The 14,418-nt window shown below is 41.8% G+C and overlaps 1 protein-coding gene across 1 annotated transcript in view; it reads right to left on the reverse strand.

The window, feature by feature from the left end:
- Positions 1–14,418, reverse strand: part of RPGR (retinitis pigmentosa GTPase regulator) — a 62,918-nt gene that overhangs the window by 22,180 nt on the left and 26,320 nt on the right. The window contains exon 13 of the mRNA XM_015418100.1: positions 10,378–10,443. Within this exon, the coding sequence (XP_015273586.1) occupies positions 10,378–10,443 (66 nt within the window). The remainder of the gene's footprint in view (positions 1–10,377; positions 10,444–14,418) is intronic.

The following is a 14,418-nucleotide window of genomic DNA, read 5'->3' on the forward strand; positions in this document are numbered from 1 at the left end:
TTCCCCCCCCCCAGGATTTAGGATTTTTGTGCACACGTGGGGACCGCCTCACGTGCGCAGAAACATCTCCCCCCCCCCAGGTCCCTCCGATGCGCGGATTTAAGCATCCGCACGCACACACGGGGGGACTTCCGTATTAGATATATAGATGTTGGTGAGCTCATGTGGTGAAGTTTTAGGACAGGACCAACGTGGTGTATAAGGGGAAACAATCATGGTACTGATTTCCCATGTCCCAGGGATCCATTACTTTAATCAGTTAATCGTTTTAAGAAGCTTTTGTTGGAGGCAGTGAGAAAGTAGCAAGTTAATAAGATGCTCTGTTACTGTTATATTTGTTCTGAATTTAATTAGCAATCACACTGAAAAACAATGTACTTTTAAAATCTTAAATATCTGCCAATGAGTAATCACATGCTGTATTAATAAAAACATAAGTTCCATTTATGTGTAAATTTTTTCACTGTCTGCAGTTATGAAGCAGAGGTGGAAGAATGCTGTGCTGTCTAGAATGAAAAGCTTGTTTAAAAATTCTGATTGAAACAGAAAGTCAACTAAAAATGTTCAGTCCAGGAGGATTTGTGCATAAAAGTGTCAGCAGGAAGTAAAACTAGAAGACAAATCAGAGTTGTTTGTTATTCAATGGCCTGCTATGAGCACAATATCATTGCTAAAATATGAAGACCCACATCCTGTCCAATTGCTAATCTTTTAGCAATTGTTAGCATTGAATTCCAATCTTATGCAATTGGGATTGAGGCTACCATGCAGGCTCTACTCATTTTCACAAAGCAGTTGGCAGCCCATGCCAAATATTTATTAAGAGCCACAGAATGTTAATCCTTTATCCCCAAGTCTGCTATAAGCAGTATGTTTGTAACACATACAGGTACATGTGAACATACTCATGCCCATCTATGTTTTTCTGAGAGCTGCCTCTTTAGAACCCACAAAGTACTATTCTAACTTAGTATAAAGAATAGTTTGGCCTGTTATGTGGGGAGAAGAAGCAGCGTCTGTAAGGAAATTTCCAGCAGCATTCTCCATTTACAGACGTATGCTCCCTCAACTCCAGATCCCAGCAGTTCTCCCAGCTCTAGACTTTAGCAGACTCAGTGGTCTCCTCACTTGACCCTGTCGTGATACAAAAATCACAGCAGCCTGCCTTTCCACCCAAGCACAAATCCTCAAAGTGGGTTAAAGCAATCTAAGAGAGTAAATTTAAATACCATACAAACCATACAGAACCATAATAAAATTACAGCAACGCAGCATCTCGTTAAAAAGACATACACCATGAGAAAGTTTTAAGAGCTTCTTGAATACTTTCCTAAAACCCCACAGACGTTACACAGAAAATAGTTAATTGGGGGGGAAAGTATATACAAATGCCATCCGAACATTTTCAGCTCATGACAAAAGACCAACAAAGAGATTCCTGTGGGAGGGAATTCCATAACCACAGTGCTGCTAACTAGAAGGCCCTGTATCTTCTCTAGTGGCCACCCACTGCACTTTGAGTATGAAGGGCACACAGAAAAGACCCCCCCCCCAATGATGACAACATAGCCCAGGCAGCCCTACATGGGAAGAGGTAATCCTGCGGTTCCAGATTTATTTATTTATTTATGTTTGGGATTTATATCCCGCCCTATCTAACAGCTCAGGGCGGCTAACAGACGGCCATGCCGAGGCTAAAATATGCATACAAACAAAACAGCATAATAAAATAATGTATCCTACATAAAATATGGTGCTCTGATAATTTACATAAAAACCAAGATGCGCGATATCCCACACTGGCGGCCAAGTTCTTCATAGCATGAGCGCCAGGAGAGGTGATTCCCTGGCTCTGTTGGGCGACATCTACCCCTACCATATGGGGTAGATGGTTGGAATCTCACTGGTGGACTAGTGGCGGTGGGGGCTCCCCCCCAAAGGCCTGGCGGGAAAGCTCCGTCTTGCAGGCCCTGCGGAACTGCACCAGGTCCCGCAGGGCCCAGATCTCCTCCGGGAGCTCGTTCCACCAGGGGGGAGCCGCCACCGAAAACACCCTAGCCCTGGTTTGTGCCAGCTTCACTCCTCGGGGACCTGGGACTTCTAGTAGATGGAGATTCCCCGATCACAGTGCTCGTGGGGGAATATACGGGGGGGGGGAGATCATTTGTTGAGCCTATGAGCGCCTCTGGAGTTTTGATGCAGGGCATGGGTGCAACTGCAAAACAGCTGCTGTGGGAGGTGGAGCCACATACTCTCACACAAACACACATACTGAGGAAGCCCAAGTGCAGGGGGACAAGAGGATTAATTTTTAAAAATACACTGCGAAGGAGTGAGAGAATGAAACCAACACTGTGGTAGCAGCTGTCACCAAAGCAATATTCTTTTAATTTCCACAGCCAATCAAAGGTCTGATAGTCAATCAGAAGCCTTGCTGGGTAGGAGCTCCACCGGGCCCCACCTACTTTCTGAAAACACTTAATGGGCAGCAGGAAAACTGTTGGCAGGGTTCATGGCACCCACAGGCACCACAGTGGAGAACCCTGATTCAGGGCTTTAAAAAGTAACCATCAGTTCTTTGAACTGGATCTGGAAACGAACTGGCAACCAGTGTAATGTGAACAAAATAGGAGCAATATGGTCCTGTAGGTTTGCCCCCACCAACTATCCAGCAGCAGTTTTCAAATTGTGACTGCCCCACATAATCTGCATTAAGGTAGTCTAACTTGGATGTCACTAGGGCATGAGTAACCATAGCCAGATTGCTCCTCCCTAAGAAGGGGGAAAAGCTGGCAAACCAAATGAATCTATTTAAACCTGGCTACAGCCACTAACTGGGCACTCGGGAGCAACCTCACCTTGAACAGCTCCATTCTACCAAGGCACAACACACCCCAGTTCAGTCGTTCTTCTAGCTAGGAACATCTCCTCCTTGTCTGGATTAAGTTTCAGCTTGTTCAACCCCATCCAGTCTATCACTTATTTCAAATATTCAGGATTTCCATTGCTTCCCCAAGATTAAGAAGCAAAGAGGGAGAGAGCTAGGCACAGTCTGCATAATGAGAACAACAAAGCACACATTCTTTAGATGACCTTCCTGAACAGGTTCATATAAATGTTAAAATGAAACAGAGGACAGAATGGAACCTTTCAGCAGGCCACAAGGCAGAGCACCACCTTCGGAGACCAACTCCAGGAAGGACTGGAGTCACCATTACCCAGGCAGGAAGTCTAGAAGGATACTATAGTTGATGGTACTGAACATAACTGATTGATCAAGAAGAATGAAAAGGGATACATTGCCCATGTTCAGCCACTGGCAGACATTGTCAAAGGGCAACCAGGCCAGTTTCTGTTCGAAAATCTGGATAGAAGCCACAATGAAATAGAAATCATACTGTATTCTTCAAGACTCCCAATAAGACATTGGGTTTGTCCCTGTAGTCAGTGTAGTTTACACTGACGCATCTACTTTCTTCTTTTTACTAAGCGTATTAAATATAAATAGTATATTTGGCAATATTAATTACTTTTACTTCCTTCATTCTCATACAGGGAGAGGGGATGAATCTGAGCCTGATTTCACAATGAATAAGATAAAGAGGATCCTGAGGAAGGACAAGAGGAGGGGGTCTGTTGCAGGAAGGTGGAATTGGTGGAAATTGACAGTTCAGTATGGATCCAACCTCATGTCTTAACGTTAACCCAACCCGTCTTGGAAATGCTATAATAAATCATGTCCACATCAAGAATTACCATTCGATAATTCAACTCACATTTCAAAGATTGTTCAAGGCACAGTACAGTGTGAGATAGAGACTGCACTGCAGCATTTGTAAACACTACAAAAGTCAATTTATAGTGATATTGTGATTTTTTAAAAAAAAGATTGTGTATTTTGGGGGGTATGAAGACACTCATGTAATCAAAGTAAGGACACCAGCTCTGCCCTGATCATAGTTTGACATGGAATTTATTATCCAATGCAGTAATGTGTATTTATCTAATATTTGGTATTGAGTCTTAGTTAAGAATAAGTATACTTAGTCAGTTTGGTGTAGTGGTTAAGTGCGCGAACTCTAATCTGGGAGAACTGGGTTTGATTCCCCACTCCTCCACTTGCACCTTGCTGGATAACCTTGGGCAAGCTGTATTTCTGATAAGAGCTGTTCTTGAAAAAAGAGCAGTTTCTGTCAGAGCTCTCTCAGCCCCACCTAGCTCACAGGGTGTCTGTTGTGGGGAGGGGAAGGGAAAGGAGTTTGTAAGCCACTCTGAGACACCTTTGGGTAGTGAAGGGCAGGGTATAAATTCAATCTCTTCTCTTCTTCTTCTTCTTAGTCTTTGTGACTGGAAAAAGAAGCTTTCTAAAGACAGACTTCCTTTGTACGTGTGAGCCCACAATGGGCTCCAAATAGGCAAGGAGGTGACTTTTTTTTTGTTCCCTTTTACAGTTCTCTTCTCTCACCAATGGTAACTGTGGGCTGAGTGAGAAGCATGAGTCCTAGTCTTGTATCTCCTCTATTACTACATTACATTGCAAGTGAGAGTCACACATTATGCAGTGACATGGACATTTTTGTTTTGCCATGAACCCTGTTGTAAAGGGGATGTAAAGATTCATAAAATCCGTTAGTTCTTCCTATGCAGGGTGCAGTACTTCAATGATAATCCTAGTCCAGAAGAGATGGGGAGGATCATCTATTTCCATAAGATTACTGGGGTCAAGAAGGAGTCCATCCTTCACATGGATGGGGAAAAAAATGCAATGGCATGTTTCACTCTTTAAAAACAGTTCAGAAATAAAACTCTTGGTCAAAACAGGGGTGTAACAACAAAAAATGTCCCAAATGTACAAATAGAGCCATACATCTGCAACCATATGTAAAACATATGGCATATGGTGTTTTTATTTTTAAAAAGTGCACTGTATTTTAGATTTTTGTTTGGAATATTAATATAAGGCACACTGAATATATTACATTGACTGAAGTATTTAGTGAGTATGAGTACATTTGGAAAATAGAAGTCATATCATTAATGATGGTGTGTGGAATAAATTGGAGTAAGACGTTTTGTCCTTTGAGGAATCCTTTTTTACCTCTGTTATCTACTGAATACAAAAGATGTAACACGGTTACATCTTACTCTGTAATAGGCTTTATTCAACCAACAGCCAGTGCAACAGGTGCAGATTTCTTTGCGTTCTCCTTCCCCAGTAGCCTGAATTTGTAGGACCTGCATGGACGAAAAGCCATACAGGTTGGGGGATTGCAGTAAGGTAGGGAAACTGGGCCTGACCCCCACCCCCCCCGCACAGCTCCTCACTGTTTTGTGGAGTTTAAAAAGCTGCAGATGAGCTACCCTGAGTATAAGCCAAAGGCAATGCAATAGAAGCTGCACACATATGCTTATGTTTATATGTCAGAACAGGCACGTGCTTTTGAAACACTGAAAAGCCTCACCTTAAAATAAAATTGAAAGTTGGCTTCAAGCCTTGTGCTCTTTAGCTCATAACCAAACCACAGCAATTTTTTGCTATAAAAGGCACTCACTAGGATGAAAAACACCCTCACTATTAAGAAGTGCTTAACACTGCACTAAAACTGCTTTGGTGACCATACAAATAATACTGCAATTGTACTAGTCTATAAAGAGACATAAACAGTAGAGTGGATAGCCTTGCAAATCACATCACTTGGATTTTCACAAGAGAACATGGCATGCATCTCTTAGTGGCAAATATGTACTACTGTAGTACTGCCTATACTGTGCTTTTGCAAGGTGTACTTTAAGGCATCCCCCTGAAATCTCACTGTGGCTATGTAGTAGAAAACACGAAGAGGCCATTAGCATCTTAAAGACTAACAAAATTTGTGGCAAGGTATGAGCTTTCTGAAGAAGTGAGTAGTGACTCACAAAAGCTCATACCCTGCCACAAATTGTGTTTGTCTTTAAGGTGCTACTGGGTTCTTGCTCTTTTCTACTGCTACAGACAAACACGGCTACCCATCTGTGGCTATTTGTGTTTTATTTAATAAAATAATAATCAAAATTTCAGATTTAAAAATTTAAAATATAAATATTGGCACAGAAGAATAGTTTCTGGAACAAAACATTCCAAATAACCATCAGTCTTTGGTGTTACTTTAGTGTCAAGTAATGAGGTAAAACATTGTTCCAAAATTGTTGGGAATGTTGTAGCCCATTAACATGCTGTTTTGACATTACACTCTGTTTTGAACTTTTGATTTTATGACGTGTTAGCTCTTTTTCACTTCTTTTCCTTTCTTGATATTTATGACATTTGGTTTTCCTTCCTACTTCCCCCCCCTCTTCATACTCATTTTCTTCCTCTTCCCTTTGGTCTTTCTCCTCTTCTTCTTCCTCTTCCTCCTCCACTTCCCCCTCCTCCTCATCTTCTTCTTCCTCCTCCTCCTCCACTTCCCTCTCCTCCTCCTCCTCTTCCTCCTGCTCCTCCTCCTCCTCTTCTTCCTCCTCCTCCTCCTCCTCTTCTTCCTCTTCCTCCTCTTCTTTCTCCGCCTCCTCCTCTTCCTCTTCTATTTCTTCGTCTTCCTCTTCCTCCTCCCCCGCTTCCTTCTCTTCCTCCTCCTCCGCTTCCTTCTCTTCCTCCTCCTCCGCTTCTTCCTCAGCCTCTTCATTCTGCTCTTCTTCTCCCACTTCCGTTTTATCATCAGTCTCTTCTTCATCTTCCCCTTCTTCTTCATCTTCCCCTTCTTCTTCATCTTCCCTTCCTTCTTCATCTTCCTTTCCTTCTTCTTCCTCCCCATCTTCATCATAATCTCCCTCCCCCTCCTCTTCTTCCATAATTTCCTTTTCTTCTCCTTCCTCCTCCTCCTCCTCTGCATCCCCTTCCGTTTCTTCCCCTTCTTCCCCCTCCCCCTCGTCATCCTTTTCTCCTTCTCCTTCATCATTTTCCCTTCCTTCATCTTCTTCCTTCCTCTGCTCATTACTCTTGTCTTCATCCTTTTCTTTCTCTTCTTTGTCACTCTTACTTTCCTCGTCTTTCTCTTCAACCCATCTATTCTTCTCTTGTTCTTCCTGAACTACTTCCAGAAATTCATTCTCTTCTGTATTCTCAGTTTTATCTTCCTTTTGCCTCTCATCTACAAATTGTGCCTCCTCTTCTTGTACCTCATCTCTTATGTCACTTCTCTCAGTACTTCTTATGTCACTTCCCTTCAGGCCATGCTCATTTTTAACTTCATATTGCAACTCATCTTTTTCACCTTCATCAGTTTTATCAAAGGCTATTACAGCATCTTCTTTATTTTCTTTACCAATCTCATATTCACTTTCCTCATCTCCAGATTCTACTTCACTATCAACTTTCTCATTTTTACTTTTTTCAGTCTTTCCCTCATTTTCTATATTCTCTCCTTCTACTTGGGCATCCTTATCTGATGCATCAGGTATGTTTGTCTTGTCTTCACTCTGGCCTTTCATACTGATGTCTTCAAGACTCTTCCTCACTTTACAGCCATTTTGCTCTTCTTTCCATTTTATATTTCTATTTTCTACATCCATTTCTCTTTTTCTCATTTTGTCATAGTTGTACTGGTTCATTTGATGAAGATAGTTTGCTGAGCCGTTATTTGCTTCCTCACTTGAAGAAGACGACAAAGTTACTGCTATTTGTTTCATAAATTTTTCCTTGTTTTTTAATTCTCTCCGTTCTTCACTGCTTTCTTTACCTTGTACATATATCTTCCCATCTTTGTCAGATTTTATTACTGTAGCATCTGCTTTATTTTTCTCAAGATCCACAGATAATTGCTCCAATTTGTCAACAGTACCTCTTGCTGGCATTCCTTGTTGACATGGACTGGAATTTTTATCCACTTTTCCTAGTTTAAATTCATCTTTAATAGTCAGCTGAGTGTCAAACTGCAGTCCACTAACATTAACAGCCTGTTCTGATTTACTTTTGGCATTTTTCTTACCAGCCTTAATCCTCCTTATAAAAGCATCATAACAGCTCTTTTCTTCTTTTCTAAATAAACTTGGATGCACAGGCTCCACCTGGGGTGATGCATCACCTGATGCCAAATGTTCCTGAACTTGGGTAAGATCAGACTCTTTCAACCCTACAGTTCCATAAACGTTCAGTTTCACATTTTTATTTTTCTTCTATTCCATATCAGAAGCAAAAGAAAAAGAAAGAAAGGATAGCATTAAAAACAAAATGACAGCACATGGGAAGAAAGTAAACAAATCAGAATATGAAAAGTTAAGATGGATAGCTTGACATTATTGTGGTATAGCTTAAATGTAGACTACTTGAAGGAAATGTAAAATGTAAAAGACTACACTTTCTTTGCCTTACTAAATACATTCCTATTAGAATACATACATTAACATTCAGTAACTCCCAACGTATAGTATATATTTAATATTTACATTCATTTTATGTATTGCACTGTCTTAATACACACACACATCTAATACATACAGAGAGCTTGCCCACTCATATTTCAGTAGAGAAAACAGTACTGTGCACACATTCCTTCCCTCTTCACTGAGGCACATGGGCAAGTCCTTGCAATAAGCAGAAGTTCATGATAATCGGATAAGCATTCATGGCAAATACATAATTTTAGTTGTGAGCTAATAATATTAAGGTAAAAGGTAAAGGTTCCCTTGCTCGAAAGCCAGTCGAGTCCGATTCTAGGGTTGTGGTGCTCATCTCCATTTCAAAGCCGAAGAGCCAGCGCTGTCTGAAGACATTTCTGTGGTCATGTGGCCGGCATGACTAAACACCAAGGTGTATGGAACACTGTTATCTTCCCACCAAAGTGGTACCTATTTATCTACTTGCAATTTCTTGCTTTCAAACTGCTAGGTTGGCAGGAGAGCTAATAATATTACCCCTTTTAAAATGTTTAAATATTTAAAATTTTGCATAACTTTGACTGAGTTGTGTCCAAAATACTTTCTCTTAAGGTCCCACTGATTTCATAGTAGCAAAAGCATGGCATGAATGCAATATCACTTCCATAAGCAGTGCCCCTCTGAACATGGAGTACCACTTAGACATGGCTAGTACTTGTTAATCATGTGATTCCCAAACAAAATGGTGCTAACAGCATTTCTCCCTAGAGTTTTATAACTGTATAATGCACAGCACCATTTATTTATAGGGAATCTCCTGTTTTGTCCTATGTTTACTTTATTATAGAAAACAGGAAAGAATTTCATAATTGACCAGAATGTGCAAGGAGATATCCCAGCGTGTCTTTAGAGCACAAGCTATTTTTGTTATTGCTACATCAAGTCAGGGTGGTCCACTTCCAAATACTATTTTACAGAATCATGATTTCAGTATCTAACACAGAGGAGAACTAGAACCAATAAAAACTTAATGAAGCACTAGAAAATACTAGCTCTGTGGAAGGACTAATTATAGTTAATTGTCTCGATTTTAATTTCATTTTTTAGTACAAGTGGCATCTTAAAAATAATAGTTAATGTAACATTTTCTTAAGTAAGAGTGTGTGTGAAAATGCCATAAGCACAGTGCCTGAATCAAAAGTCCAGAGAGGAACAGATAGGGCTTCTAGCTGATGGCTGGTACCTGGAAAGAGACTGGGGGAAGGCATGAATGGGTGCTGTTGTGCTGACAACATTTTCAGGACAAACCTCTAAGTCAGGGGTGTCAAACATGCAGCCCGGGGGCCGTATCAGGCCCCCGAAGGACTTCAATCAGGTCCGCAGTGGAACTGGCCATCTCCTGCTTCCAGTTCTGCTGCTGCATTATAGCTTGCTTCGCCAGACTCTCTTAATCACTCAGCCATTTCATGTTTTAACCTGGGTCCTAGACTCAGAACACTGAGCATGAGATTTCCGTGGTGAATGTCAATAAATCAAAAGTAGGTTTACAGCTTACAGAGCTAGTGTTTTAAGCATGTTTTTATTTTAAGTAAAAAAAAAATCTTTCTGTTTGTGTCCTTTATGAAGTTTATATCTCCGCTACCTGGCATTGCATTTTATGACACACATGGCCCAGCCCAACAAGGTCTCTCATAACAAATGAATTCGACACCCCTGCTCTAAGTGATGTCACACCACGCTAGGATTCAGCAGAAACTCTATGATTTACCATAGCATTTGCACTGAATCATAAAGCAGCATGATGTCATTTCCGGGTTCATCTTGGAAGCAACATCACACTGTTGACACAGCACTGCATATAGTTTTATTGAGTCAACCCATCTACTATTATCAACTATTACTGAAAACACGATTAGAATTCAGCTGTTTATAAAACTGGCTAACTTATAGACTATTTCAAGTCAATGTTTTTACCTACAGAAAACAGGCAATCCTTTTCCAAAAATAATGTTTATAAATTGATAATACCTTTTGTTTTTGAACTGGTGTTAACTGTAGCGACTGGTCACTGGGATCCAGTTTCATCACATGGGTCTGAAAAAGTTTCAATGAGAGTGGTCAACAAAAGCAATTTGATAACAAAATAATATTTAATTTACTTTCATGTGAAAGCAACACTAAGCAGGACTACTCAGAAGCCTACCTGGATCCATTCAATGGATGATCTCAGAATACTTCAAAATTACTTAGGCTCACAAGAGAACCATTTACATTAGCCCAAAAATTAAATTGAATATTTTTCAAATCACTTAAATACTGTATCAGGAAGTCCCCAATAGAACCATAGTAGACTAATTTAGTAATATAAGGAAATAATCATGTGCTCAACGTATTAAAGTCAGAGGGAAAAATCAGGATACTGATTTTAATGTATACAAGTGGCTCTGAAGAAACAAATGTATAAATTATTGACCACATATTACTCCCGACAAAATGTGATTGTTCTTTTTTTATCATCACAAGATACAACCCCCCACACAGCAAACACTCTTTTTGTAATGTAATCTTGAATATATCTAAGAGCAAATTATTAAGCCTTGTGATCAACACTGTCTACACACTGTCTGTTCCCCTCAACTGGATTTTCTTTACCAGTGCTCACAGATAAGAAAGCACAAAATGTTTTCAGATATAGGAGTTCTGTAGTCTAGTATACAATAGTAATGGATCTACATAAGAAATGAACTACCAGCTTGCAAAACCAGAGATTATTACAAACCACCTCTGTCATTCATTTTAGTGGAGCAAAACCTTCAATAAACCAACATACTAAGCCTTCATAATGCCAGAATTCTGCTGTACAATTATAACATGGGGTTGTTTATTTTAATTAAATGGTGTTGCACAAAATTTAACTGGTTCTGCCTAAAGATACTGTTAAGTCGACTACTTAACAAAGAGCCAGAGAGTGATTTCAGCAAGTGATTCAGCTTTAATGAACGCAACCAGATCAGAACAACCAGAACAGATTTGCATTGCAGCTGGGCTTCTTTTAAACTCTGCGGGGCTAATGTAGCCACGCCTTACTGTACATAACAACCAATAGGAATGTAAGAATAATGTCCAATCACAGACGTTCCCTCTCAGGGAACTTGATGGTAGGTGATTGGTCGGCTCTTCCTGGGCTACCAATAGGGATTGCAAGATTAGGATCCTTGCCCAGGATGAAGCTTTACATGGTGTTTCAATGATTGAGTACAAGCACAGTTTTTCATTAACTTGAATACACCACAGATACCTCTAGGGTGCACAGGAGAGCCGAAGGCATCTGGATCAGGGCGGATCGGCAGTGCTGTTGTTGTTAGATCTGTCGGCCGCGTTTGACACGGTCGACCATAAGCTACTGACCCACCGCCTCGCCGACATTGGAATCCAGGGACTAGCCTTGCAGTGGCTTGCTCCCTTTCTCCAAAGTCGGGGACAAAGAGTGGTGCTGGGGAATCAGCTGTCCCAGAGGCACCCACTGGAATGTGGAGTGCCACAAGGGGCGGTGTTGTCCCCGATGCTTTATAACATCTATATGCGCCCTCTTGCCCAGATTGCCCGGAGATATTGACTGGGTTGTCATCAGTATGCGGATGACACCCAGCTTTATTTGTTGCTGGATGGCCAGTCCGACTCCAAACCGGAAGTCCTAGATTGGGCGTTACAGGCCGTGGCTGGTTGGCTTAGGCTGAGCTGGATGAAATTGAATCTGACAAAGACGGAGGTCCTGTGCTTGAGTCGCGGTGGTCCAGGGGTAGGGACCCCACTCCCAACCTTCGATGGGGCGCCATTGGTGCCAGCGCCGGAGGTTAGGAGTTTGGGGGTGCTCCTGGATGCCTCCCTAACAATGGAGGCCCAGGTTGCAGCCACTGCCAAGTTGGCCTTTTACCACCTTCGGCTGATAAGGCAGCTGGCCTTGGCAACTTGGCAACAGTGATCCATGCGATGGCCACCTCGACTTGGCAACAGTGGCAACTTGGCAACAATGATCCATGCGATGGTCACCTTGAGACTGGATTACTGTAATGCCCTCTACATGGGGCTGCCCTTGGTGCAAATCTGGAAGCTGCAGCTGGTCCAAAACACCGCGGCCAGGCTGGTGATGGGACTCCCAATATGGGAGCACATCCAGCCTGTGCTAAAAGCATTGCACTGGCTGCCTATAGCATACCAGATTCACTTCAAGGTGCTGGTTCTTACCTATAAAGCCCTTTATGGCCAGGGTCCGACATACCTGAGGGACCGCCTTTCCCCATATATGCCCCAGAGAGCACTGTGTTCAGGGACCCAGAACCGACTGGTCCTCCTGAGTATCAAGGAGGCCAGATTGGCAACTAGGGCCAGGGCCTTTTCCGTGGCGGCTCCACTCTGGTGGAATAAGCTCCCAGAGGAACCTTTTACAGTTCCACAGGGGCTGCAAGATGGAGCTCTTCCACCAGGCTTTTGGAGCCGCCACCACTGCTACCATCACCACCATCACTACTAATGACTGAGCCCGCTTGCAGGGAGGGCGAGGTAGAAATGTAATAATAAATAAATAAATAAATAACAACTGATAGTATGGTGGAAGCCCTGAGCAGGAGGTCCCCGAGACTATTGCCCGGTCAATCCTCTCTCTTCCCCATAATGGAAGCGGACCAATAGAATGACCGAATATTGGAATTTCTAGCATTTTAATATTGTTGATTTTAACATGTTTATATCATTGTATGGTTCATCAAATTAGTATTAATTGTGATGAATGTGTTTTACGTATTATGAAGTTTTATCTTGTTGGAAACCGCCCTGAGCCAGCCTAGGCCGGAATGGGCAGGATAGAAATCAATAAAATAAATAAATAAATAACTGTGGTGTTGCTGTAAATGGCCTAAGCGTGCAACATGAAAAGAGTTCCACTGCAGAAATTTGTTTTATTTATTAAAATATTTATATCCCACCTTCCCTCTTGGCTCAAGTCCTGAATGAGAACACAGAATGCAAGGATGGAGATAGAGTCAATGGTATTGTCAGTGGTATTACCTTCTAAACAAATACCACCCATCATCATTTCCTTCATGATTCCAAATTCAGTGTTAAGTATATAGAAATGGGAAATACTGTTATAGGAGCATACTATATACTGAAGAAATTCTATATTCTGAACAGCATCCTGGACTACCACCAGTGAACATGTTGTATGTTTCCATGTAGATCAATTTGTTTCTTGCTATTTCTTCAAACTGCCCCAAATATAAAAATAAGATGTATCAACCTGAGATGGGCTGACTCAATAAAGGAAGTCACGGCCCTCATTTCGCAAGATCTAAGCAAGGCTAGGCAAGGATAGGATGTTCTGAAGATCATTAATTCCTAGGGTTGCCTTAAGTCAAAAGCACTTTCATGCCCTTCTCCCACCTGTATGCCTTTCTTCAAATGTGGGAAAGGCATTTGGGGGGGGGGGTGGCCTCGCTCATCTGTGCCACTGCTGTGCACTTCTCGATCTCCCTTCCTCTGACACGCTGGCAGCACATGAAGCCAGAAGTGTGGGAAGGCATGCAGTCAGGCAGTGAGAGGGCTTGAGAGCTAACAGAGGAAGGATATGTGGATGGGGGAGAAGCATAAGCTGGTGGATGGGAAGGCAGTGCAAGCAGGGTGTGTGGGAGGGTGATCAAGGAGGAAGGACCCATGTACTTTCTGTACAGAGCCCCCAGAAACCTGAAATCAGGCCTCTGTAGACATTAAATGACAGACATTTTTGTAGAAGACCCAGTTCTATCATAATTTTGTTGATTAATAAAGTGGGTCAAGAATCAGAGAGTAATCAGAAAAACCACCAACACAGTTCTAAGCACATATATAATACAAACCATGGAGAATGTACACAACACCTAGAACAAGTTTAATAAATCAGACTATATGGTACTTCTTAATTTTTTTCAATATTCCGATAAAAATAGGATTTAGCAGATGAAAGAATGGTGGTTCTGATGGAGAAACAAGAAGACAGGGTCAGGTCCCCAGTCAAGAGAAATCAAGGACAATGAA

This window comes from Gekko japonicus, unplaced genomic scaffold (genome assembly GCF_001447785.1).
Source record: "Gekko japonicus isolate JY-2015 unplaced genomic scaffold, Gekko_japonicus_V1.1 scaffold1437, whole genome shotgun sequence".
Lineage (NCBI taxonomy): Eukaryota > Metazoa > Chordata > Lepidosauria > Squamata > Gekkonidae > Gekko > Gekko japonicus.